The 27,361-nt window shown below is 48.0% G+C and overlaps 1 protein-coding gene across 1 annotated transcript; it reads right to left on the reverse strand.

Annotated features, from left to right (window-relative positions):
- Window positions 1-11,639: 11,639 nt before the first annotated feature.
- Window positions 11,640-12,134, reverse strand: Smim34 (small integral membrane protein 34). Its single transcript, XM_051150384.1, has one exon. It carries the CDS (start codon window positions 12,132-12,134, stop codon window positions 11,640-11,642), a length of 495 nt encoding a protein of 164 aa, XP_051006341.1.
- Window positions 12,135-27,361: the final 15,227 nt, after the last annotated feature.

Genomic DNA, 27,361 nt, shown 5'->3' on the forward strand with positions numbered 1-27,361 from the left:
GGAGAAAAGGACAGTTGGATTCTCTTTCTCTCTGCCTTTTTATGTTAATTTTCTTTGTATTTTCTTGTCCTTTAATCAAAGCTAAAGGTGGTTCATAATTGTACCTAAGTGGGCACTTCAAATGACAGCAAAGGCAAAATGACCTGGCTGGCCCTTTGCTTCCCGGCCGAGTATACAGGAATCTCCTCTTCCTCTATCCCGATCTACAGCCAACCCAGAGGATCGCCATAGCCACGCTCACGCCAAGCGTGTGGTTACCAGAGCCCTCTCTCTCCTAGAGGCCACACGCAGCAGCTTCCCATTTGTAATTGTCTTGTGGCTGCTTTCTCTGGAGAAGCTTCTTTAGCACTGTAAGACACTTTTCAGATCAAGTTTAGTGTGATTCCAACTCTGTGACCAGAGCTCTGAAGTGCTGAGGATGGTCCCATATTTCCCAGAAGCTCTCTTGCTCCCTCTCCTGCCTGAAGAGACCTGACAGGTGGCAACGACACTGCAAATGCTACTTAGTGCAGTGATGCCAGTTCTGATGCAGTCTTCTATTTCTCTAATGAGAAGTCATGAATATGAGGGACTTGTCAGATGTGTGGGAGACTATAAACATGTGTTTTCTGTTCGTACAGACGCACATTTGATTATATTTTTGTTTTTTGTTTTGTTTGTTTGTTTTTGTTGTTGTTGTTTTTGGTTTTTCGAGACAGGGTTTCTGTGTGTAGCCTTGGCTGTCCTGGACTCCCTTTGTAGACCAGGCTGGCCTCGAACTCACAGCGATCCGCCTGCCTCTGCCTCCCGAGTACTGGGATTAAAGACGTGTGCCACCACGTCTTTTCACATAGAAGTGACAGGAGGACAAAGCAAACTCTGCAACATGGTCACTCAAGGAAGGTGAGAGTGGATGGAAAGATCACTGAGCACATCCTGCTCTGCAGAGTTATTTGGTTTTGTCAGATGTACACATTTATATTTTAAAAACCAAACATAGGTAGTATGAAACAATATCTAAATATTATAAACAATACAAATTGATAACCTAAGTTTTTTTCCATATTAATAACAAAATCTTACAGACAGCATGGCTGGTACAAAAACAGAAGTGTAGACCAGTGGGACAGAGAGGAGACCCAGAAGTAAACCCACACTGCCACAGCCATGTGATTTTCAACAAAGATGCCCATAACACATTGGCCAAACGGCATCCCTTTCAGCAAATAGGGCTGGGAGTCAGGGTACCCATGTGCAGAGAACGGTGTGGTCCCTGTCTCTTGTCCTGCATAAAAGTCAATCTGTAAGACTTAAGACCTTAATTAAGACCTGAGATTTTAAAATGAATAAAGGAAAACACTTGAAGATTCAGATTCAGGTAAGGACTTTCTGAGAATCACCAATAGCTCAGAAAATTATTGCAAGAATTGACAAATGAGATTGCATGAAATTAAAAAGCTTCTGCATAGAAAGCAAGAGTGGGAGCATTAATATCTAGAATTTACAAAAGTCTAAAGAAATTAAACACCAAAAGATTATGAGACCAATAGCTTCAACAGGCAACTCTCCGGGAGGATTATAAATGTCTACTAAATTATGAAAAATGTTCAGCATTCTTAGTCACCAGGGTAACGCAAATCAAAACCATATTGGTATTTATAGCTCACTGTGGTCAAGATGGCTATCATACAAAATAACAAAACAAAAGTGATATGAGAGAAGTCCGTACATACTGTTAGTGGTATGTGTGTGTCAAGCACTGTGGAAATAAGCATGAGGATTTGTAAAAATAATAGTAAGAATTAAAACTAGAGCTACCATGTTGCTCAGATCCTAGGTACATACTTCTGCAGCATGGGCTTGGTCTCTGGGACCCAGGTGGTAAAGGGAGAGACCGACTCCTGCGAGCGGGGCCTCTACATGCGTGCTTTGGCACCTATGTCACCCACCCACATAGATAAGCAAGTGTAACACAGAAAGGTGCCTGCACACTTGTGGTTGTTATGGCTCTCCACAGTAGATAAACTGTGCGATGGACTCAGATGCCCATAAGTGGGTGAATAGATAAAGAACACACACACACATGAACCTGTACCTGCACACACATGTCTACACACCTGCACACAGATGCCTACACACACACACACACACACACACACACACACACACACACACACACACACACACACACACACACACCTGCGCATGTGCCCCCACCTTGGGCAATGGAATGTCAGTCTTCCTTTAAGAGACAGCTCGGGCGGTTTGGTGGTTTGAATGAGATTGTAGTTTAATCCCCCTGTAGTCTTGGATGTTCACACACTTGGCTGGCAGGGCTGTTTGGTGAGGTTTAGGTGGGGTAGCCTCACTGGAGGAAGCACAGCACTGGACCTGAGCACAGACATGTGTTTCCTGCTTGCCACTGGAGACGTGAGATTTCAGCCTGTTCCTCCTGCCACGTGCACCATGCCTCCCACTGTGATGGACTCTCACTCCTCTGGGACCATAAGCTGAAGGAAACCTTTTCTTCTGTAAGTCTTCTTGGTCATGGTGTTTTGTCACAGCAACAGAAAAGTAACCCAGACAAGCAAGTATAGGTGCCTGCTGCCAGGCCTGCCAGCCTGGGTTTGACCTCTGCGATCCAAGTGGCAGAAGGAGAGAACTGACTCCTGCCATAGGCATGCTTTTTGGCACATGCACCACCCACCCACGTAGACAGATAGATAGATAGATAGATGATAGATAGATGGATTGATGGATGGATGGATGGATGGATGGATGGATGGATGGATAGATAGATGATAGATGGGTGGATAGATGTGTTTGTTTGTTGTTTGTTTTAAGAATGAATGAAACCTTGAGGTTTGCAGGAATGGACGGAACTGGAAAGAACTGTGCTCACTGAGATAAGGCGAACTTAGCTCCCAAACAAGTACCACGTTCCCTAGCATTTGTAGACTAAAACCAAAAAGAAAAAAAAAAACCTAGAATGGATGGGAGTGTGTTAGAGAGCAAGACAGCAGCATGGGGAGGAGGCTGTAACTGAGGACAGCGCCCAGGCAAGTAACCTAGGTGTCTCAGTCAAGGTTTCATTGCTGTGAAGAGACACCATGACCAGGGCAACTCTTATAAAGGGAAACATTTCACTGACGCTGGCTCACACTTCAGAGGTTTAGTCAATTATCCTCATGGTGAGAAGCACAGAGGCAGACTTGGTGCTTGAGCATAGAGGCCTCAAAGCCCACTTCCATAGTGACACACTTCCTCCAACAAGGCCACGCCTCCTAATAGTGCCACTCTGTGGGCCAAGCATTCACCCACACGAGTCTACAGGGCCAAACCTATTCAAACCACCGCACAGAGCATCTTACAGGCAGGTATGAAAGTGTAAGGCACCTGTTTTGGTTTTTTGGTTTTTTTGTTTGTTTGTTTTGTATAATCTGTGTACATTAATAGTAAATATATAAGAGAAATTGATCAGTACTGAGATGAAATAAAGTCATTCCCATAACAAAAATAGGGCACTGTTGGGGGATGGGCTGATGTATTTTGAGGCTAATTACTGCTCTATGTCTGACCCACCTTTTACTTAAAAAACCATCCCACCTGGGCAGGGCAGGAGACAGCTGGGGCTTGGAGAGAGAGGGATCCTGGGAAAAAGGAGAAGAAAGATCCACCAGGAGGAGAAGGAGAGAGACCTGAAGGGAAGAGAGGAAGGCCACCATGGGTTAGCTGGAGAAGATGCACATGGCCGGCTGTGTGGATGGAGAATCCGACCCAGATGAGGAACGTTGGCAAGTATTTGGGGTTATAGATGGGAGGTAACTTGATAGAAGTTATTGGAAGCAGATGGCGCAGGATTGAGGCAGGGATCTTATGCCTGCCCCACTATGGGAGGTAGTTTAGAGGATTGATTGATATCTATCCTGCCCCAGGTTAACTAAAGCTATTTTAAAATATAACAAGTGTCTGTGTCTTAACTGATTGCTAGCCGGGCCTATAGATAATACATGTAATTTAAAAACAATAGGGGACACCTTTCCTTCATTCCTTCCCCTTTTCCGTTTCTGTTTCATCAGCAAATCTTGAACGTCTCCAGGTTCCAACCTGTTAGTCACGGAAAGACCTCAGTATTTACCCTCAGGGGTGGCACTGTCTTGTAGGGAGAGGCCGCAGAGTCCTGACAGAAGGGCCAGGTCCCTCCCAAGGAGGAGTGGAGCGGGTCCCAGCATGGGGACCCAGGATGGCGCACCTGTGAGGAGGGGCTTTTATCAGCAGAGCCGGAACTAAAATGAGTATTTTATTTCAGGAGTTCTGCTCTTTCCCTTTATGTTGAAGAAGAGGTTAGGCACACCTGGAGACCTGTGGCTTGACCACATTTCAGTTTCCTGCACTCTTGTGAGGTCCATCAGTGCACACCCTGCGAGAACCTCCCGCTTCCTCAGATACCGTCTTCCACCATCTCTGATGGTATCTTCACCTTGACTGTCTTCAGCAGGGAGCCTGGTAGGCTGTTAGCCAGAAAACCCTCATTCCTAATTCTTTGTCATTTTCCAGCCGCTGACCCCCACTGCTCCCGGGTTTAAAGACCCAGATCTCCAAGATGTGCGAAGGTTGAGACCCTTTTCTCTTCCTACTGGAGAAATCTGTGTGGTAGTAACACACACACACACACACACACACACACACACACACACACACACACACACCACATACACACACAGCAACAGTCTCCTCCATGGATAAAGTCTAGTGTTAAAGCATGTTTTAAAGGTACCCTTACATAACTGAGTTCTCCTTCTTTCCTGGACTCCAGGGATTGGGCAGCTGATGGTTCTGATGATTCTATGGGGCTATAGACTGTCCACGGGATGGTTGGACTAAAGAGGGGCCCAAAGTGGTCAGTGGGAGTGGCTGGGGGCCAGGACTGACCAGTGACTGCCTGTGTGAATGAGGAGGTCACAGCTCCAGAGACAGCACTTGCCCAGAGTGACGTCACTAGGCCATGCTGTGTTTATGCTGTCCACACACATCCTGGTTGCCAAGTGGCCTGTCCATTAACATACCCGAGGCGTGAGAGTACCTCTTGGTGGATCAGGTCTCCCCAGAGCTAGATGTGGTTATGAAAGGTTCCACAAAGGCCGCCACCCTGCAGGGCCACTGGGAATGGAACAGCCTTTAGGAGGCATGCTGTGAGTAGGAGGAAGTTAGGTGACTGGTGACAGTGGCTGGGGAGAGTCCCGTGAGGAGGACATAGGAACTCTGGCCTGTGTGTGCTCTCTGCCTCTGTCCCTCTGTCTCTATCTGCCTCTCTCCCTCTCTGCTGTTTTGAGCAGCCCCCTCCACCACACTTTCCTACCTTGATGCACTGTGCTGTCAACCCTCACGTTACATGTGCAGATCCACATCTATCCAGGCAGCGGAGGACGGAAGGTGCCAGACCACACCCGCTGAAATGCCACCCGCAGAAGGGCTTGTGGCCTTTCTCCTGCTTGGCATTAGTGGTTTTTCACCTTAACTAACTCAGGGGCAAGTTTGCATTTTATTGTGGATGCATCTGATAAAGACATGAGAAAAGCAATTTGATATAAAATATACAAACCCAGCTGCTTTTGATGGTATGTTAGCACAGAGTGAGGCTGTGCAGTTGAGGGAAACCAGCCGAGGCGGGGACTGGGAATCCCAGAGCTTTGATTGAGCTTTACTCCCAGCTCAGAGTAGTTAGAAACTAGTCATACAAGGCTGTCCCAACCACCAGGGGGCCCCAGGCCACCGTCACTATAGCATAGCCACTGTCCCATGGCTAGCATATGTGCACATACCCACTGTCTGGAAGCAACCACATTTACTGACTTAAATAGAATCACACCAGGATGGGAATCATTGGGGCTCAGGCTGCTCGGGTCCAAGGCTGAGTGGCTGCCCAGGCACTCCAGTCTTTGCTGGATTGAGACTCTCCCAGCCAGCTCCAGCTCACCCAGTCCCCACTGCTGCAGCTCCTACAGGGCACCTTCAGGGCACATTGATGACCCAGGAACCTCACAGGTTTCCTAACCCAAGAACCTCTTCTGATCACAGGCTGGAGGGCACCCCTGCCCTTACCTGGCTCCCTCGGTGGCACTGTACTATCCACAGAGGGTCTGGCTTTCTCCCATGCAAGCCAGGGCGGGAAGGAGGACAAATCTAACTTGTAACTCAGTAGACAGCCCTGCCCTCTTCCCTCTCCCTTCATCCCTCCCCCTCCCCTCTGTCTGTCTGTCTGTCTATTGGACCTTTTAATTCTCCCCAAATGTGCTCCTGGGGTGATATGAGGAGTGGCTCTGCCATGTAAGATCACCACGAAGGCCCTGCTGCTGGTGACCAGGGAACAATGTTTTTGAGCACGTTAGCACTAGGAGTGGCTCTGGCCCCTTTACCCACCATATATCAACCAATCCCCGTGTCCCATTTTATTGGAGGAAACACCATCACCCCATTTACAAAGCAGACATGAGGAGAGGCCCTCCCCCTATGTCTTGCTTCTTTTCTGCAGATGGCAGTCTTTTTTTTTTTTTTTTAAGATTTATTTATTATATATACAGTGTTCTGCCTGCATGTATGCCTGCATGCTAGAAAAGGGCATTAGATCACACTATAGATGGTTGTGAGCTACCATGTGACTCCTGGGAATTGAACTCGGGACTTCTGGAAGAGCAGTCAGTGCTCTTAACCTCCCAGCCTTCTCTCCAGCCCCAGACGGCATTCTTTTTTCTTTTTTTAAGGAACCATTTAAAGAAAGCAATTGGTTTAAAAAGTGTGCTTTCCAGAACTGGGGTTTGTTGACCAGGATGGAGGAGCACGCACCCTTCAGGACCTCTCCCCAGACTTTACACAGAGAGCGGGAGAGCTTTCAAGGACAAGGCTAGCATAGAGTCCTCTGAAGGAGTCTAAACTCCTCGAGGATTGCCAGGCCTGACTGACCTGTGCCCAGGGCTGTAAGGGATTGTCCTGACTGATCACTGATGTGGAAGAGCCCAGCCCACTGTGGGCAGCATGTAAGATTGAGACCTTCAGAGAGATCTCTAGTCTATACCTGGAGTCCCCAGAGAGAAATGGAGTCCCATGTCGATGCAATACACACAGGAATTTTATTGAGTCGATGTGCACCGAGGTCTGACAAGCTCTTTCAAGCTGCTGACCCCTGAAAGCAGGCACAGGTGCTTTTTATATCTTTTTTGTAAAAGCAGAATTTAGCAGGCTAGCTAGGAGGGGTAAGTACATTCCAGGGGTAAGGATAGTGGAATATTTTTTGATACAGCTGGACCCTCAGCACAGGCTGGCTGGCTTTGAGTCAAGCTGGACCCTCAGCACAGGCTGGCTGGCCTTGAGTCAAGCTGGACCCTACAAGGGGCCAAACAGCTACAGAACACACATAGTGATTTGATATTGATACCTTGGTTCAATATCAATATTGCTTCCTGGCCCCTCCAAGCATCATCCCTAAACAGGCAGGGTCTGGGCTGCCACACATGAGCCAGGAAACCCTGATCCTCCATGGTCACTGCTGCAGTTCCCTCTTGAGTTCCTCAGTGGTGGACTGTGTCCTGGAAGTGTAAGCTGAAATGACCTTTCCTCTTCCAAGCTGTGTTGGTCATGGTGTTTCTCCTGGCAACAGAAAGCAAGCTAGGACTGACATAGTGAGACGCCACAGCCCTCCAACATCTCTATTGTTGGCTGTGTGGCAGTGAGCAAACTCTTGGCTTCTCTGGGCCTCAGCTTCCTTGAACCTCCTCTGTGGAGGCTATGAGAGGGTGGTCAGGACTGTGTGAATGCACCAGCACCATGTGAGACCCTTCAAACCCATCCCTCCTTCTGTGGTACCTTGACAGATAAATGGTTGCCCACACAGATGTCATGGCCACTGCACCTTTTCCAACAGATCCCTGAGTGTGGCTCCTAACTTCAGTCTCCCGCTAGAAGCATTCCTGCTGCCTCCTGCCATGGCCTACACCAAACAGCACGTTCCACCATGGCCCACCACCGGGTCCAAGACAGGTGTGTTGTAGTTTTCATAGGGGAGATAAACCTGTTTTTGTTTTGATCCCAAGTGTGGAATGGGGAAGAGGGCAGGATGTTTACCACTTAGATGTGAGAGAGCAGGATGTTTTTCCACTTAGAAGTCTAACTGCTTTGTGGAGGAGCTTGGTTGTTGCCAGCTGAAAAACATCCCTGAACCCACTGAGAGGATACACACACACACACACACACACACACACACACACACACACACACACACACACACAAACACGCCCCCAAACAGGAGGCAGAGCTTTTTGTTGGGACTTGGATTTTTGGCTGTTCATCCCTGCCCTTCGAGATGCTCCTAGAACTGCTCCAGGGAGAGCTTCAAGCCTTTGGACTCCAGCTGAGGCTTCAGGTTCCAGCTGCAACTTCGGTGGGATTGCTGGTCTGCTGAAATCCTGCTGGCTACACCAGGAGAATTGTTTCTAGAAACTGACACCCAGGTTTCATTCCTATTTTCCTTAACCTCCTTTCCCTCTTATTTAGGCTAGTTGGGTTGTAAGGCAGGTACGCTCTGTCAGTGAGTTCTTAATAAAGTTTAATTGTTAGGAAAATTGAGCATACAAGTTTTGTATGGAGTGTCCCCACAGACCCAGGCTTTGTACATTTGGTCCCCAGATAACGGCACATTTTGGGCATGGCATAATATTTGGAAGGTGGAGCCTGACTGGAGGAAGTGGGTCCCTGGAGGTGTGCCTCTGAAGGTTTTGCCTGGTCCCCAGTCCCTCCCTCGCCCCTGCATCCTGCCTGCCACGAGGGCATAAGCTTTCTCACAGCTCGATCATGGTGTGCTGTGCAAGTGTGTGAGCCCCAGCAACTCTGGCTGACCCCTCTGCCACTGGCTCCTCCTTTAAGTCATTCTTTCCAGATGCTTTGCCCACAGCTATGCAGAACTAAGATGACCTATGTCCTACAAGTCCCTATAAAACTTGGGGGGGGGGGTCCTTCCCTGGACTTCTGTTCTGAGGGGCCAGACTTTTTTCTGCCCCTCTAGGGGATAGTCAGCCCACCCTCAACATGGATATGTTGTCTGGCTCTAGCCGGAGGCAGTGTGAGGTCCATCTTTGGCCTCTGCTTTATGTGTGGTCTCACTAGTGAAGCGTTCTATTGTGCACTGTGTGTGTGTGTGTGTGTGTGTGTATGTGTGTGTGAATGTTTGTGTGCACTAGTGAAGCGTTCTAGTGTGCTCTGTGTGTGTGCTTCTATGTCGGGCCATGGGACAAAGGACCCACATGGGCTTGGAGAGAAGGCAGTTCCCCACTGCCTACATACTGATGAGGGGACTTGGATAGGTCTGTGTCTGACAGACACTGGTGGCCACTTATGTAGGAGGCAGGTGATGATGAGTTCTACAACCCAGGAGACTATAGCTGTGTGTCAGAAAGTGCAGCATCTTCCTGAGAAATGACAGTCTTGTGTTAGCATTGTCCAAACAGCTCCAGGCTTTGTGTGCACACACCACGGTGGCTCTACAACCTGCTGCTGCTGTCCACTGTCGCTGTGTCAGGTCCTCAGGTGTGCCAACTTTCAGCATGAATGCGGACATTGCATGACATGTGCCCTTTTTCTGACCTGTCCTATGGCATATCAGTCTTCTCAGCTCTGCTGTAATTTGTTACGGCACATTGTATGCATACCTTTCTGAAAGAGTTCGTAGCCAGAAGAGTCTTTGTGTATCTCACACTGATGCTGCTCCCGCCAGGCGTGGTAGAGTCTGATGGACTATACAGAATTGAGAAAGACTTTAGTCTCATAGAAATGTGATCTGCTCTGGCCCCTTGGTATTAAGATCTGGGTGCCTGGAAAGTTCTCTGGAACCCTCCCTTACATCACACCTCTAACTTCTGGCGAGGATTACTTGCCTCCCCACTGCTCTTCAGAGATCCTGTGTGTGTGTGTGTGTGTGTGTGTGTGTGTGTGTGTGTGTGTAGATATAAGTACATTGCAGATATATATGTATGTATGGACATATCTGTGTATATATACACAAATGTGTAGATATGTATTGAAGTATATGTGTGTGTAGGTGTGTGTATATGCATGTGTTTCTGTGAGTGTGCCTGTGTGTGTACACAGGAAAGTAAAAGGATATGAGAATATGCAGAGGCCTAAAGGGAGAGGAACAAGAGAAGGTAAAAGAATATGTGACATGAAAGCACAGAGGGACACTATTTGGGGAAAGGGAGGGGCCAGAGAGGAGATGAGCAAGGGCTGAGGAAGCTTCAACAAGAACATAGTATAATGCTATTTGGAAATAAAATAATTTAATGCTAACTAAAACTTAATTTAAAAAGTAAAAGGGTGACTTAGAGAATTCTTAAAAACATCAAGCACTAAAACCATCAACATCATCATTGCCATCACTGTTACCATTTCCCAGCAGCATTAGCTGTGCCCATTGAGATGCTACCACCATCACCACACTACACCATCACCATCACTACACCATCACCATCACTACACCATCACCACCATCACCACCACCACCATCACCACCACCACCATCACCACCACCACCACCATCACCACACTACACCGTCACCATCACCATCACTACACCATCACCACCATCACCACCACCACCACCACCACCATCACCATCACCACCACCACCACCATCACCACCACCACCATCACCACCACCACACCACACCACACTACACCATCACCATCACTACACCACCACCACCATCACCACCACCACCACCATCACCACCACCATCACCATCACCACCATCACCACCATCACCATCACCACCACCACCACCACCATCACCATCACCACCATCACCACCACCACCATCACCACCATCACCACCACCATCACCACCACCATCACCATCACCACCACCACCATCACCACCACCACCACCATCACCACCACCACCATCACCACCACCACCATCACCACCACCATCACCACCATCACCATCACCACCACCATCACCACCATCACCATCACCACCACTACACCTCTACACCACTGCACACACCCCTATTTATATGTGTATTCTGCATTTCAAAACACAATCACAAGCATGATCTCACTAAAGCTCCTGTGGCTGGCAGGGCTGGTGGCATTCTTCTCATGTGACCTGTAAACCAAGTCTCAGAGAAGTACAGTAACAAGTTCTCAGACATCAAAACAGGGTAAGCGTGCCCAGAGCAGAGTCTGGAACTCCTGAGTCCAAATGAATGCTTTTTTCAGTGCCCCGGACTCTCCCAGAGGAAATGAAGATTGCTTGGCTTCTGCTGTGAACAGCTTTGGTCCTAAGTTCAATGGAGTAAGTCTTTAAAGCAAACTCACTTTGGGGGACAATCAACCCCAACTCCCACATGTCCCAGGTGACCAACTGGCACTCAAAAATCTGTGGGATCCCGAGTGTTGACTCCAAGCTCAGCCTTCATCCCATGACAAGAAGTCACCCCTTTGCCCTTGAGAATACCCCGAGTTCCTCTGAAAACCTGGTCCTTCCATCCTGTGGCTTCTATTGTATCTTTGTGTCACACGGGAGAGACCTGAAGACAAGCTGCTTGTTGACATTGTTGGCCAGAGATGCTTACCCTGCTCCATCTAGAACTAAGCTCTTTTCTCAAGATCACAGGCAGGTCCCAACTGCCCCACCTGCCAACAGCCGAGGCCTCTCATGACTGGCCTGCCGGCCTTGGCTTTCAAGGGGCCACCTGGTGCCCCTGTGGAGCCCACTGTCACCACATGTGGGTTCCAGGCTGAGCTGCTGAGGCTGAAAGGGAACTGTGTTGCTGATGATCAGTAAGGAGCTCTTGGCCTCCTTGCTCTGAACCCCTTTCCTTTTGAGGTCAGAAGTCAAGTTAGAGTAGTAAATGTCCTCCAAGGACCTCTCATTTCTCCTGAGAATGTTGCTGGCCAGCCGGAAGACGAAGATCACGCCATAAATGCCGATGATGGTGAGGATATACCATGCGGCGCTGGTTGCATCTGGCAGCCTCAGGGTCCTGGTGGAATTGGTACTATTCCTCCCTTCCATGGGGTCACGCAGGAGGGAGTTGGACTGGGTCTGACTGAAGGCTTCTTGGGAAATCCACTTGATCACTGGGAACACAAAGGCCCACATGAGACAAAGCGTCCTGGGCTAAGAGTGTAGGCCCATATCCAAAACCATGGAGGGGTGAGTACCCGGGACAGCTACTGGAGGCTTCCTGTGTGTGACAGGCAAGAACCTACCAACATATACATGACACTCTGTTCTTAAAAACCAACAGTTTAAAACACCAAGTTTTTGAATAAGTGATATAACATCATCAAATATAACTAGATTTAAAATTGTTTAAATGTCTTTGCATGCCAAAAAGCCAAAATACAGGAGACTGGAGAGATAGCTTCCTGGGTAAGAATGCAGAGGATGTGAATTCAGTTCCCAGCACCCATGTCAGGTGGCTCACTGCCTGTATAGCTAGCTCCGGGATCCCTGTCTTCTTCTGGTCTCGGCGGGCACCTTCATACATATGCACGCCGACTCATGCATAAACATAATTAAAAAGTTAAAAGCTTTTTTAAAAAAGCACAAATGCCAAACTACAGAAACACTGCCAGGCATACCTCTGGCTTTCTTATCAGCCTCAGTCCTATAAGAAAAAAAGTAATTAAAATCTCAACAGAGAATGCAACCAGACCCCAGGAAACAGAAGAAGGACCCTCAATGTAAAGGGAGCTGTCAGCATGAGGAGGTGTGAAATAAAACTGGAAGACATCACTTTCTCATTTGCTGGTTTGCCAACTTGTGCTGGTCCTGAATTGTGTGTGTGTGTGTGTGTGTGTGTGTGTGTGTGTGTGTGTGTGTTTGTGTGTATGTGTGTGCATGTGTGTGTATGTGTGTGCGCGTGTGTGTATGTGTGTGTGTGCTTGAGTGTGTGTGTGGAGGGAGGCTGGGGTGGGGTAGTGGTGGGGTAATAAGGCCCTGCCATCACTAGCCAGGCAAATGGAAACCCAGCCCATCACTACGGAGGGCTCCCTGGCAGGCTCTGTTCAAATGCACTTGCCTCAACCCTGGCAGTTTTCCTGAGCAATTTATCCAAAGACGACTCTCTAGCTTTGTGGGACCCACATCCCCAGCTGCGTAGGGAGGAAGTGTCTGCAAACAAGCACAAGCCTGCCCTGAGTCCCTGGGGCCCTTTTGCCTTTTATTATTCCCTAAACAGTACAATGGGGCAACTGTTTACATGGCCACATAGTAGGTTACATCACAATTAATGTAAGGATAATTGAACACACAGGAGCATGTGCACAGGATATTTTCAAATTGTGTATTATTTTACGTAAGTGACTTAAGCACTCACAGATTCTTATATGTGGGGACCCTGGAGCCTCCAAGGAGAGTGAGGGACTGCTGTATAGCAAAAGTGAGTCATTACAGACACCAAGGGAGGAATAAATACATGTGGAATCTCCACGCACAGGGGCCATGAGAAGGTTTTTAGATCTGAGCACTAATCAGTGACAATAAGCTGACAGCCAACCGGTGGATGTCTTTGATCTGCCCATTGTTTATGACTGTATGTATTTAACTGGCTTCCTTTCCCTGTAGCAAGTACCAGCTCCCAGCAGCACTGAGGGCCGTGTATCCAAGCCGCAGCAGTGTGATGGAACTTGGAGAACATACAGAAATGGGTGCAGTTGGTTACCCTTAGAAACGGGAGCCGCAGTGGGAGATGGACTCTCGCAGTGTGCCCTCTTGTGCACTTTGTGTTATGCAATGAGTACTTTAAAAAAAATAATTTTAAAAAGGAAAGAGTACAAGTTGTTTTTTTCTGGTCTCCTCGGAGAGATGGCCATGGGTACAGACATCGCGTACCCTTGTCTGATTGGAAGATTAAGATCTCGGCTACTGTTTAACTCAAAACTGTTGTGTGCAGAGGGAGCCAGAGAAGTCACATTCCTCAGATGACTTTGTTGGTTTCACCTCAGCCTGCAGGGGTCACCACACAGGCTCTCCAGCTGCTCACTGGACACTTGCTTTGCTGCTCTCTTACTGTCTTCTAAGGCATCAGAGTTTTGCTATGTTTTAAATCAAGAGTTTCTTGGCAGAATGAATGGTTAACCTTACTCATTTTGGTTAATGGGCTATTTAAATGTCAATCTCCAAGCAATACATGAGATTAGGATCACATAAGGTTAAGCTCTCAAAAGCATTTCTATACCCTACACCGCTACTGCTGCTGCCGGGGGGGGGGGGGGGGGGGAGGTGAGAGAGACACTGAGGAAACACAAGAAGGGAAAATCTATTAATTACTATTATTTTTAAATATCAAACCAACCCCATAAGAACACAGTAGAATTTAATTAGTGCAGGAGAATGCATTTAAACTTGCTTTCCAGAAACTGCTAGAATGCTGCTGTATATTCAAGCACAGAATAAAATATACTAAGGGCTGCAGACATCCAGGTGCTTTAAAACCAGCCCACTCTCGATGTGAAAGAAACTAATGGTATCGATGATGACAAGTCAGTGTGCTCTGCCTGTTTGAAGGTGAGAGTAAACTAGGTTGTATTTTGAAGGACAGATGCGTCCTGTAGCGGAGGTGTGCCCACCGCCACCTGTTATCTAATGATATGAAAAGCAAGGACAGCTGGGTAGTCCACTTCACTACTCACATTTCACGGGTTGGTCTTGACCTCAACGCTCAGGAGGCAAACTCAGGAAGCTACCAGAGCGGGGACAGTGACAGGGCCCCTCCCTGCAGACGACAGTTCCAGCGTTGCCCAGGCTGCAGCAGCTTCCTGAGAGCAGGGAGTAAGTAAATTGATGGCCCGAGCACCGCAGAGCAATCCCAAGCAAAACTTAGCACCCTGCGAGTGGGAGATCCCTCTCTTCTTCAGCTGACGAGAGGATCTGAGCAAGTCTCCCGCAGCCCAGTAGAAACAGCACTGCCCACCTTGTTAGAAAGGTCCAAACCAAAGGAGCTTGTTTAAAAAAAAAAAAAAAAAAAATGCAGGTCCTAGGAAGCCTCTAGCCCTCTCCAGGGTGCTTGGAATGTGTGGTGCCAACTCTCTGAAACTGGCTGCCAGCTCCGAGCCTGTGTGATTGCTGCACCATCCTGTTCTGCACCTGTTGCAGGTGTGGCCAGCTGGCAGAGGCCCTGTCACAGGGATGGGGAACTCCGTGGCCAAGCAGCTTTCTCACTGACAGTCTCCTGAAGGAAAACATGCGGGAGAGAGGGTCAGGTCCAGGGCAGCATGTAGGTCTCCTGGGAGGAGCTGGTGGGTACACTGGCCAGGGCTCTCTAGAAGAACAAGACTGATAGCATGAATATGTGTAGTAAGGGTCTCGTTAGATTGGCTTACAGTATGTGGTTCAGGTGTCCAGCAAAGGCTGTCTCATACTGGAGGGGCTGAGATTCTGGGTCAGTCCACAAGGCTGGGTGTCTCAGCACTGCTGATCTGACACCAAGGGACTGGAGACTTGCTGGAGAGCAGCTGGTCTTCAGTCTACATTGGAATCCCAAAGAAGTTGGTTCTAACGTTGGTGATGAAATGCCCCAGTGACAAGGCTGATGGCCTCGCCAACAAGGGTGAGAACAAGCCGACAGAAAGCATGTTTTTTTTACTGGGCTTCCATCAGAAGGTGTGGCCCAGATTTAGGGCGGGTCTTCCTGCCTCAAAGTAATTTGACCAAGAAAAAAACCCTCACAGGAGTGTCAGGCAGGTTGGGTTTTAGTCCTGTGACAATCAAGGTTAGCCATTGCAAGTCCAACCCTTGTTAACCCGACACACAGTCACATCTTCTTATGTCATCTTAATTTCCAAATGAAAACAAAAACCAGGTCATAATCCCACATACAACTGTAAACTCATTATCTACTTTAGGGCTGATGGCAAAGTCCTTTGAGGAATGCTCAGTATCTTGTAACTTACATATGTAGATTTCTAGCACTTAGCCACTGATGTCATCTCAATCCTTGTGTCTGCCCACCATCAAGACAGAGAGGAAAGTAAACACAGCCCTCTGTTCGCTGTGCCAGCTCCTGTAGCCGTGATATAGCGCCATAGCCGGAAGCACCTCACTGAAAGGAGTCTATTTGGGCTTATGGTTCCAGAGCGGGCGAATCCATAAAAGCAGGCGGGGCGCAGCAGGAGGTAGCTGGAGCAGGGAGCTGGGAGGTTGCGTCCTCAACCACAAGCAGGAAGCAAGGCTTAGGAGTAGGGGGTGGGGGAGGGAGTGGAGGGGAACAAACTGGAAGTGGGTGAGGCTAAGAATGAAGTAGGTGAGGCTAAGAACTCTCCAGACCTTTCCCACATGAGGTGCTTCCTCCAGCGGTCCCACCATGTGGTTGGCAAAGGGTGGTAATGCGCTTCCTGCTCAGTGTAGAGCTGGGACGTGCTCAGCGAGGAGCCCACTTGAACCAAGACAATAAAGCTCCGCAGTCACTCTGGTCGCATAAGAGTGTGAGTGTGAGTGTGAGTGTGAGTGAAGAGGTCGGAATGGGGCCACGCCCAAGACCATAGTGTCTGAAAGAGGACAGAGGGGTGTTATGAAGGAAGGCAGTGGAAGGAGAATGCACCAGATGTCGTTAACGTCGTTAACTGACGTCCTGGGCTGGAGAGTGTACTGGTTGGTCCCTTTTCCCATCTCTGCACCAAATATGAACCTCTGTACAGATGATTCCCAACCCTCTGTAGCCCCAGAGTCAGAGGATCCGATGTCCTTTTTTGGCCTCCACAATCACCAGGCCCATTATGTTGTGCACAGACATACTTGCTGGCAAAACACCCATACACATAAAATAATTTAAAGAAACAAAACAGGAACTCCCCTGGGTTGCTAGTGAAAGTCACTGAAAAAGAATTTAGCAATTTCTTATAAAGTTACAGGAATACCTTACAAATAACTCTACTCTTAGGCATGTTCACAGCACTTGTACAGAAAATCCACATTGATATTGATTATAGTAGTAAAATCCCAAAATCAGAAATAATAAGTCTTCGTCCACTGTGCAGGATATCCTCACAGAGAAATGCTGCTCAGAAACAAACATGCAGGGACCTCAGAAGCACCGCCGAGGGCATGGAGACACCACCAACTTCTAGGAAAGGCAAAATCCACTGAGCAGAAAGCAGTGCGGCGGTTGCCAGGGGCTTGAGGCAGAAAAAGGATGGTGGGAAGGGGCCGAGGAAGCCCCGTGGGCTGTCCAGCTCTGCTTACCACATCCATGCAGATCAAAACAGTCAACAGCCTTTGCATTTAACATTAAGCACGAATTCCAGGGGGCTAGGGAAAATATACAAAGGCACACCTGATGAGAGCTGATTAAAAAAAAAATTAGAGAGTGTAAGAGCAGAACCCAGAAAAACTACTAATCCACCTAAGAGCTGACTTCCTTGGGGGTGAGGAATATCAAACGAGCAGCGGATTAACTTCCCTAATAAGAAATAAAGAAGGAACAAATACAAAAGTAATAAGCGAAGGGTGAACCCCAGGTGCAGTCATGTCACATGCCCTACACAGCCCCTGCTCCGTTCTCTTTGGATTTCAAACTCTGGACCAAATGAATGGTTCCCAGAAAAATGTAAATTATCAAGACTAACTCCCAAAGAAAATTTGAAATTCAGAAAATATTAGCTATCAGAGAAAATGGGAAAAAAATAACAAAGAAAAAAGAAGCTTTGAAAATCAGCCCCAGAGAATCATGTGGTACCACAGTTTGTTTGTTTGTTTGTTTGTTTGTTTGTTTTTTAACACTAGACATCATGAAGAAAGGATTAAATCTCTTAATTTATTTCAATGAAGCTTAGGCTATCAGTGATAACCTCCCACACTCACCATGATACCAGGGTTTAGAAGGAAACATTGTGTGGTAGGAGCCCGGATGACGTGAGCTGGGCACACACTGTGCATATCAGCCCCAGTTCCCTCTCTAACACCCACAAGGAAACCAGGACTGTGGAGAAAGCCAGGCATCGGCACTCCTGCCTGGAATTCAGCTCTCCAGAAACAGAGGCGAGGACTCTGTGTTCAACAGCAGCCTAAGCTACACAGTGCCGTCTTGTCCCAAGCAGTGACAACAAGAGATCTATAGAAAGATTGTTTGGTATTCAGAAACCCACGACACGGTGATTTACCACAGATTCTCAACAACATGGGGTCGTCTCCACAGATGAGGGATGCAGACCAGCCCAGAAGTCCTAGCAAGAGTATTTTAAATGGTTCCTGTTTTCTCCAAGCTTTGGGGCGGGGGCATTGTGGGGGGGGGGGGGAAGAAAAAGGGGGGGGGGGGGAGAGGTAAACAGATTGATAGACTTACAAAGATGCAGCATTTAAGAGCCTCATTTCAATCAGTATATGCAAATTGATACAAGATTTACAAGGAAAAGTTGAACTCCCGTGCAAAGCTAAGAAAATTCCAACAACAAAGTAACAAAATCTCTCTGAGCGATCTACGATCTATGGACTGTAAGACCACACAGCTGAACTGCTTCGTTCTTCTGACACTGAAACAGGCAGATGACGTCGGAAGCTGACTGGACTCCCGGAGAGAAGCGTTCCCAGACGTGGACCATGGATGTCCCCGTGGGTCAATGTCTATGAAAGAGGAAAATCTCATTACTGTCCACAGCAAAGCCAGTTCCCAATGCAAAGACTCAATAGAGTCAATGGCAGCCACAAGAGAGTGACAACAAACACAGAATGTTCCCATGAGCCTTTGCCTGTCTGGCTCCCTAGCTCTGGGATCATAGGCACCCAGTGCTGTGCAGGCTTGCTTGTGGGTGCAGGGGTCCCCTCTGCAGACTCAGCAAGTGATTTATACTGAGCCATCTTACCAGCCCCATAAAGATTTGTTTTTTATATATGAGATTTTACTGTTTTTAAAAAGTATTTATTACAAGAAATTCCCAAACTTTGTGGACAAATGGATTGAACTAGAAATGATCATAATGAGTGAGTTAACCCAGAAGCAGAAAGAATCAAATGGTATATACTCACTTATATCTGCATACTAGCCCAAGGGGCATGTCCCACGAAAGTCTTCACTAACCAGGAAACTGGGACAGAGAGGAGGGCATCCTATTGGGACTCTAGATGAGAGAAGCATGGGAGAATGGCAAAATAAAAGGATACAGAGGGTCCTAGAAACCTACAAGTAGAACATTATGATAGGCAGATTTGGGCCCAGGGGTCCCGCTCAAACTAAGGCACCAGCCAAGGACAATACAGGCGGTAAACTTCAAACCCCTACCCAGATCTAGCCAATGGACAGAACATTCTCCACAGTTGAGTGGAGAGTGGGATATGACTTTCACACGAACTCTGGTGCCTCATATTTGACCAAGTCCCCTGAACGGGGAGACCTAATGGCACTCAGAGGAAGGATAGCAGGCTACCAAGAAGAGACTTGATACCCTATGAGCATATACAGGGGGAGGAGGTCCCCCTCAGTCACAGTCATAGGGGAGGGGAGTAAGGAGAAAATGGGAGGGAGGGAGGAATGGGAGGATACAAGGGAGGGGATAACTGTTGAGATGTAATATGAATAAATTAATAAAATAAAAAAATTTTAAAGTATTTATTTATTTATTTATTTATTTATTATGTATATACTGTTCTGTCTGCATGAACATAAGAGGGCACCAGATCTCATTATAGATGGTTGTGAGCCACCATGTGGTTGCTGGGAATTGAACTCAGAACCTCTGGAAGTGCAGCCAGTGCTCTTAACCACTGAGCCATCTTTCCAGCCCACAAAGATTCATTTTAATAATTGCAAATCTAGTGACCTTTTCAAAAATGGTACTAAGGTTGGGGGAGGTGATCCAGAGAAAGGGAGGGTCACATAATACAGGCACACATGTACTCACAGCCGAGGGAGACAGAGACAAGACACAGATAGAGACACAGAGACACAGACAGAAACATGGAGACACAGAGACAGACAGGGTGAGATCAATTTCATAAAAACTAAGTTTCTTGATAGAAGACTTGAGGGTATGAACAACTAGTCCCTCCATCCTGTGTGTTTAGAAGATCTTGCACATGCTAGGACATGCTTTAACACTGATGAGCCTTCAACCCCTCACCCTGTCTTTTCTGAGGACATTTCATGTCACTGCTTGCAACTGAGAGAAGACGGTCTATCAACTGGATCTCACACCACAACAGCCCATAGAAGTCACCTGTTATCACTAACGCTATTAAGGACAATGGGCACAATTAAAATTTATAGCACGCATACCTTCTAGCTCATCAGTCATCTTCTGGGAATTTAGGGTGTTGGGTGCCTGTGTGTTTACAGGACCTTGGTGCAGATGTGACCATTGCCCGTTGTTTGTAATAGCCAAAGACAGTAAACCACTTTAGTGTCCATCAAGAGGACCAGGCAGGGGTGGGGGAGGTGTGTGTGGGTGGGGGTGGTACAGGGGTGGGGGTGGATGTGGGGTGGATGGAGGTGAGGGGTGGGGGTGAGAGGTGCGGGGTTGGAGTGGGGGCGGGGCGAGTGTACTCCACACAGCCTGCTCTTTTGCAGGTATTAAGAGAACACGGAGAATGCTGGGCACGGGGGAGCAATCTTCAATGTATCGCTTAGGAGGACGGAAAAACAAGCATGATGTACATTAGTGTGGGCCAGACCACTGCTTGCTTACAAACACTGTATATTCGTGTATGTGCAAAAGTATCCCTGGGAGGAGAGAGAAATCCCTTTGCTGTGTCCGACTACATCCTTTCCAATGGCCCGTTTGTTTCTGCCGCGTGTGTGCCGCGCAGTGAAAAGGAGAGTCTATTTTGTAAGGTAAAGCGGCTGCACCGAGCATGGTAGCGCTCGTTCACAGGGATTCCGCCTTCTCTGCGGATGCGGATGCGGATGCGGAGTTCTTGTTTTCAAGCATTTTAAATCCGATCCCCCTAGCCTTCTGTCTGTGCGTCTGATTTGCATGTTCTCGTAGGAACGTTCTGTGTAAGCAACATTCCGTCCCGTCTCAAGAAAGAGAAATTAAGAGACAACAAAGTAAATCGTGCATGCAGGTTGCCTTCAGTCTCCATTTCAGGCCGCCCTTGCCTCTCCGATGCTAGTCTGGAATCTCCCTCTATAATGATTGGGGCCAGGATTCTTGCACCACAGAGCCGGGAGGTACCCGTGGATGCTCCGCCCCCTCGTGGCGAGAATGTGTTATAACAGTCAGGCCATGCCACATAGGGGAACGGAAGGATGCTCTGTGCCCAGCCCACACAATTTCACTAGAGGGCTCTGTTGAGGCAGCCATGCAGGGGCGGAGGTATGTTTTATATCAAATAATGATTAATGTGTTTGTTTTGTCTTGTTTTCATTTTTCGAGACAGAGTTTCTCTGTGTAACAGCCCTGGCTGTCCTGAAACTCACTTTATAGACCGGACTGGCTTCAAACTCACAGAGATCCTCCTGCCTCTGCCTCCAGAGTGCTGGGATTAAAGGCATGCGCCACCATGCCCGGCTCTCAAAATAATGGTTATCTATGTGGATTTTATACATGACATGTAATAATATTTGTTTAGCAAAAAAACAAAACAAAACAAAACAAAACAAAAACCACCAAGCAGATGTGCACACATAAACACCACCAAATTCTATGCTTAGGATGTAATGTTTTTTCAAAGAGCTGTGGGGTATGTTCCACCTGATGCTTCCTCAGTCAGACAGAGTTCTCATTGGCTTCTTTGTCACACACCCCAGACTATGCATCACATGGTCACCAGGAAGCCAATCCTACCTGGCCACATAGTCAGGAAACCAGGCTGGCTCTAGAATGCAGGTTAGCTCATGTGCTTTCTATAAAGAGAAAGATCATTAGATTTGTGGTCCATAGAATCTTTTTTTGTTTTCATTTTTGTGTGGTGGTGGTGGTGGTGGTGGTGGTGGTGGTGGTGGTGTGTGTGTGTGTGTGTGTGTGTGTGTGTGTGTGTGTGTGTGTAGCCATGTGAAGGCCAGAGATCAGTGCAGGTATCTTCCTGGATCGGTGCCCACCTTATTTCTCTCAGGTTTCTCATTGGTTGGTCTGGCGCTTGCTCACTGTTTCAGATAGGCAGTCTGGCTGGGAAGACCCCGCGCCCCTCCCCTCCCCAGGTCTCTGTCCCCAGCATGGTTACAGGTCTATGGAGGCACTTGGCTTTTACAGAGTTCGTAGGATCCAGGTCCCCGAGCCTGCTGAGGATTCAACATAGCTTATATGTGAGTGAATGTGCCCGTGTCCCAATAAAGCTTTACTTACGAAACCACACGGCTGGGCACATACCTGCCAGAAAGGCCAGATGAAGAAGCCTGGAAGCAGCAATCCTGGGGCAGCACAGGCAACAGGACCTCTCACTTGGTGCTTGTGGGGTTATGGATGGTGCAGTCACACAGCAAGATGGCACTGGATTCTTACAAAGCCAAACATGCTCTCACCCACGACTTGGCAAGAAAGTCCTTAGCACTTACCACAGGGAGTTGAAACCTTCTGTTCACATGAAGTCTGCACACACAGAGATGCTTATGTAGCTTTGCTCACCTTTGCACAGACTGGAAGCAGCCAAGACACCCTTCCAAGCAGAAAAGTGAATAAGTAAAACACGGTGCATTCCAAGGATAGAATATTATTCAGCTCTCAAAAGGAGAAGGGAAGAGGAGGGCTTCCAAGCTATGAAACTTGCTGACTCAAAGAAGTCAGAAAAGACAGTGTGCTGTGTGATTCTAACTACGTCACTGTGGGAAAGACAGAAAAAGGTTGTGGGGTGACAGAGAGGGGTGATTAACTAGTCACAGAGCACTGGAGGGCAGAGAAGCCACTCAGCAGACACACACCCAAGGCCTACAAAATATACAGAAAGGCTTATCACTCGAAAGCTTGCTCCACACCTGGTGATGTGGGAGGCAGTGGAACCTAGGGATGGGGCCACCTGGCGGGAGTAGGGGCCTGGAGGTGGCCCTTGAATGGTACACAGCAGTCCCCAGTTCTGTCCATACTGTTTCCTGATGTCTTGGAGCTGTGAAGCGCCTCTACCATGCCCTGGCTCCTTGCCTGCCATGCTTGGGGAGGTAGCCTAGTCAGCAGAGTGCTAGCCTTGCAAATGTGAGGACGTAATTTTGATTCCCTAGACCATGTAAAAATGTGGGACACAGGAGCGTGCTCTTAAAATGTTAGCGCTGGCTAAAGTTCAGAGGCTGGAGTGACTGAGAGGAGACAAAGCGCAGATCCACTAGAGCGGTGCACCACCGATGGAGCCCTCTCTCCAGGCAGCGCTCCCGTGATTCCTTGTGCAGCCAACAGGTCCTTAGGCCTGGACCGGAGGCTATCTTCCTAAGGCTTGGGAGGATGGCAGCAGCATCCCTGGAATGAGAAAGGAGTGAGGATTTTGCACAATTGGATCTCGGTGGCTTTCCCAGAAACCTGAGCTACGACCCTAAGATCCATGCACGGAGGAACTGTCTCGCCTCACAGCTGGAGACGGTGTCTTTCTTTCTGGACAGTTGGTCCCGTCTCCCAGACAGTGTGAGTTGATGAGAATTTCAACCTCCCAACAGGGTCAAAAGGCTCTCAGAAAACATCACCTGCCCTTGGCAACAACAGCTCAGGGCTCCGTGCTTAGAGAAATATCCTCAAAGTTGCCACCAGGGGGCAGCCGCAGCCAGAAGTCTGATCTGTGTGATAGGAGGCCCAGATAGACGCAGAGACCACTGCAGTGACAACTGCTCTGCCTGTCTCCTTTTCACGTTTGGATTAATTTTATGCATCCAATGGCTGCAGGTGCTTTAGGAGCCAGCCCTGGCCATCCTTTCAGCGCTGTGCACATTTTCTGGGTCCTGGCGCCCTCTGGGTTGTTGCTTTTTTCTTTTAACCTGACTTAGTACTGATTTATGTCCCATTTGTCCCATAAAGAGTCACCTCCTGATGAGGACTCAGGGCAGTCCCCCTGACCTGTAGATTCAGGTGACGAGAGCCCTAACCACTCTCTCAGCTTGTCAGCTGCTCTCTAACATTTGCTGAGACTGCTGAGTTACAATAATGTCCACAAGGGACCCACATCCAAACTCAAGGGGAAAGTTAAATGGACAATGGATGGAAGGGGAGGTAATTGTACTGAGTGAACCAGACGGCCTCAGAAACACAAATACTGCAGGTCTCTCTCGTTTGTGGTTCCTGCTGGAAGCCAACTGCAAAGCTGTCAGGGGACCCAAGGGCACCGAAGGGGCAGGAGGGGGAAGTGGGGGGGGGGGTGGCACACACAGAGAACACCTGTGTACACCTGTGTATACCTGTGTGAGCAAGGCCTTATGAGGCAGAGCTATGGAGCACTCACCAGTCAAAATATTCTTTAAAGGGGCAAAGTGGCGAGAATGTTCTTGCTATTGGCAACTTGGCTCTTTGTGGCTTGGTCTACTCTTTTTGTTTTTCTTTAATTTTCTTGAATTATTTTGTCATATTCTTTCCCCCCTCCAGCCCCTCCTAGATTCATCCACCTCCCTGTCCATCTGTTCTCAGCTATTACAACAGATTTGTCTCGGAGCTTTAGATGCTAAAAGTCCAAGATCAGGAAGCTCAGCCTCCGGTCAGGGTCCCCGGCTGTGTCACAGGGTAGGTGGCGTCATGGAAGAATACAAGAGAGATGGTACCTGCAGTTACAGGGGCATGTGCACCGCCTGGGATGGGCACTGCGACTGAACTCTGCACTAAGAGAAGCTGAGCCATCATTTTTTAGGCTGTCTACATCACGGGAAGTTTTTCTTTCTCCATCAGCTATGGCAGATAGTTGGGCTGGGTGTATTAGTCTAGGTTGGCCTGCGTGGTCTTCTAGAACTTGGAACGCCTTGCTCCAGGCTCTTCCCGATTTCTAAGTTTCCAGGGAGAAGTCAGCTGTTGCCCTGGTGGGTTTTCACCTTCATTCATGACTTTGTGTGTTTTTCCTCGTACAACTCTTTTGGTATGTTTTCTTTGTGTGCTTAGGGTTTTAACTATGTCACGCTGTGGGGATTTTCTTTTTCCAGTCTTGTCTATTTGATGTTCTGTTTGCTTCTTGTATTTGTAGGGATTGTCTTTCCTAGTTTAGGGACTTTTCCTTCTGCTGTCTTGTTGAAGATCTGGTCTGTGCCGATGGCCTGAGATTCTTCACTCTCATCGGCGCCTGTTATGGTGTCTAATATTTCCTGTATGTCCTTTTCCTGTACATTTTAAAGGTTTTTTTTTTTCATATTACTTGCTCAGTTAGTTTAAGTTCTTTTTTCTTAATTTCATTGAGCTGTTTCATTGTTTCTTCTTTAAACTGCACGCATTCTTTAATGAATTCCGTTCTGGGGACCCTCGAGGTAATTCTCTTTAGCAACGCTGAGATCTGTGCATGCAGGCTTATTTGCTAGTTCTCTGCCTGACATGGACAGAGCAGGTTAGGGTGGAAGAGAGGATGTGTGGGCAGGTTGGGCCAACAGGTTGAAAATGGCTTAGGTAGAATAAAATCAGGGACAGAGGGGACTGGACTGGTGTGGCAGACGTGTGTCCAGGTCCAAGCCTGGAGTGTAGGTTTGGCTGCATGTGATGTGGGAGGCACATGCAGGGGTGGGGGACATGAGAGAAGGCAGGACGGGCTGGGAAGATGTGTAAAGGAGACGATCAGGCATGCTCACAATTGCTGGGGACCTGATGCCCTCTTTCTGCCTTCCTCAGGCACTTCACGCACTTGATGCACATATACACAAGCTTAAAAGAAAATAAGATGGAAAAGTGATTGAGGAAGATGCTTGACATTGACCCTGGCTTCCACGTGCACCACCACCACACATGCACACCAATGAAATAAAATAATAATAGTCTTAGCAATAATGTTTAATAATTAAATTAGTGCCAACATGTGAAGCCAGAATCACATCATCAATTTGCCTGTTTTCTCCACACCCTGCCCCCTTTTACAAAGTGTCTTGGTTTGGTTTCTATTGTTGTGATGAGGACCATAACCAAAACCAACTTGGGAGAAAAGAGTTTTTTAATCTTACACATCCCAGTCACAGTTCATCACCACAGGATGCCAAGACAGGAACTCAGGCAGAGCAGGAACCTGGAGGCAGGAACTGAAACAGAGGCCGTAGAGGGACACTGTGTGCCGGTGTGCTCCCCATGGCTTCCTCGGCCTGTTTCATTCAACAACACAGGACCACCTGCCCCATGATGGCACTGCCCACAGTGGCCTGGGCCCTCTCCCAGTAGCCATGAACCAAGACAGTGCCCGGCAGACTTGCCGGCAGATCCATCTGGTGGGGCCGTTTTCTCAGCTGAGGGTCGTTTGCTCTAGCTTCGGCCAAGTTGATAAAAACAACAACCAGCGCACAAGGACTAGGGGCTCCCTGGGTAAGCACTGTCCCCACCTGACCTTTGCTCCCTCACTTTTGATCAAAGAGGCCCATGAGTCTCCGTCCTAGCACACGGTGTCTCGATGGCTGACTGACTTCCCCAGGGAGTCCCATACTCCTTATTCCAAAGCTGCTGGAGCTGCCCGTGAAGCCTCTCAAATGCCCCATTCCTCTTCCAAAAGTGTCACAGTGATGTTTACCCAGAAGCCCTGGGGCGTGGGGAGAAGGCTTAACACAGCGGGTCTCAACCTTCCTAATGCTGCGACCCTTTAAAACAGGTCCTCGTGTTGTGGTGACCTCCAACCATAAAATTATTTCCATTGCTGCTTCATAACTGTAATTCTGCTACTATTATGAATTGTAACGTAAATATGTTTTTCTAATGGTCTTAGATGACCCTTGTGAAAGCGTCACTCACCCCCAAAAGTATTGTGACCCGCAGGTTGAGGACAAGTGGCTTAACGGTTAAAGGAATGGGATCCTCAACAGGGCACCTGGGTTGGTTCCCAGCACCCATATGGCAGCTTAGAGCTGTCTGTAAATCCAGGGATTCTGACACCTCCTGACCTCCACAGACACCAGGTGCATATGAAGTACACTTACATATGTGCAGGCGAGTAGTCATACAGTAAAGCAGCAACAAATCAGTCATGTTTAAAAAAAAAAAAAAAGATGGTGGCCTGTGGTGGCGCCTGTAATCCCAGAACTTAGAAGGTAGAACCAGGCAGATCTCTGTGGGTTTGAGGCCAGCGTGGTCTACAGAGTGAGTTCCAGGACAGCCAGGACAGAGAAGCCCTGTCTTGAATAATAAAAAACAAGATCAAGTTTTAAAAGTTTTAATTTAAAAAAAAAAAAAATGCTAACACAGCAAAAAGCAGAGTCCTAAAAAAAAATACTGTATGAAAAATATGGACAGAATCTATGAAGCACTGAGGATGGTCCCTGGCATGGCCCTTGCCCTCCATGTGTGTGAAATCAGATGTCACAGTCTAACAGGCATGCG

Source organism: Acomys russatus, chromosome 8 (assembly GCF_903995435.1).
Source record: "Acomys russatus chromosome 8, mAcoRus1.1, whole genome shotgun sequence".
In the NCBI taxonomy this organism is placed as follows: domain Eukaryota; kingdom Metazoa; phylum Chordata; class Mammalia; order Rodentia; family Muridae; genus Acomys; species Acomys russatus.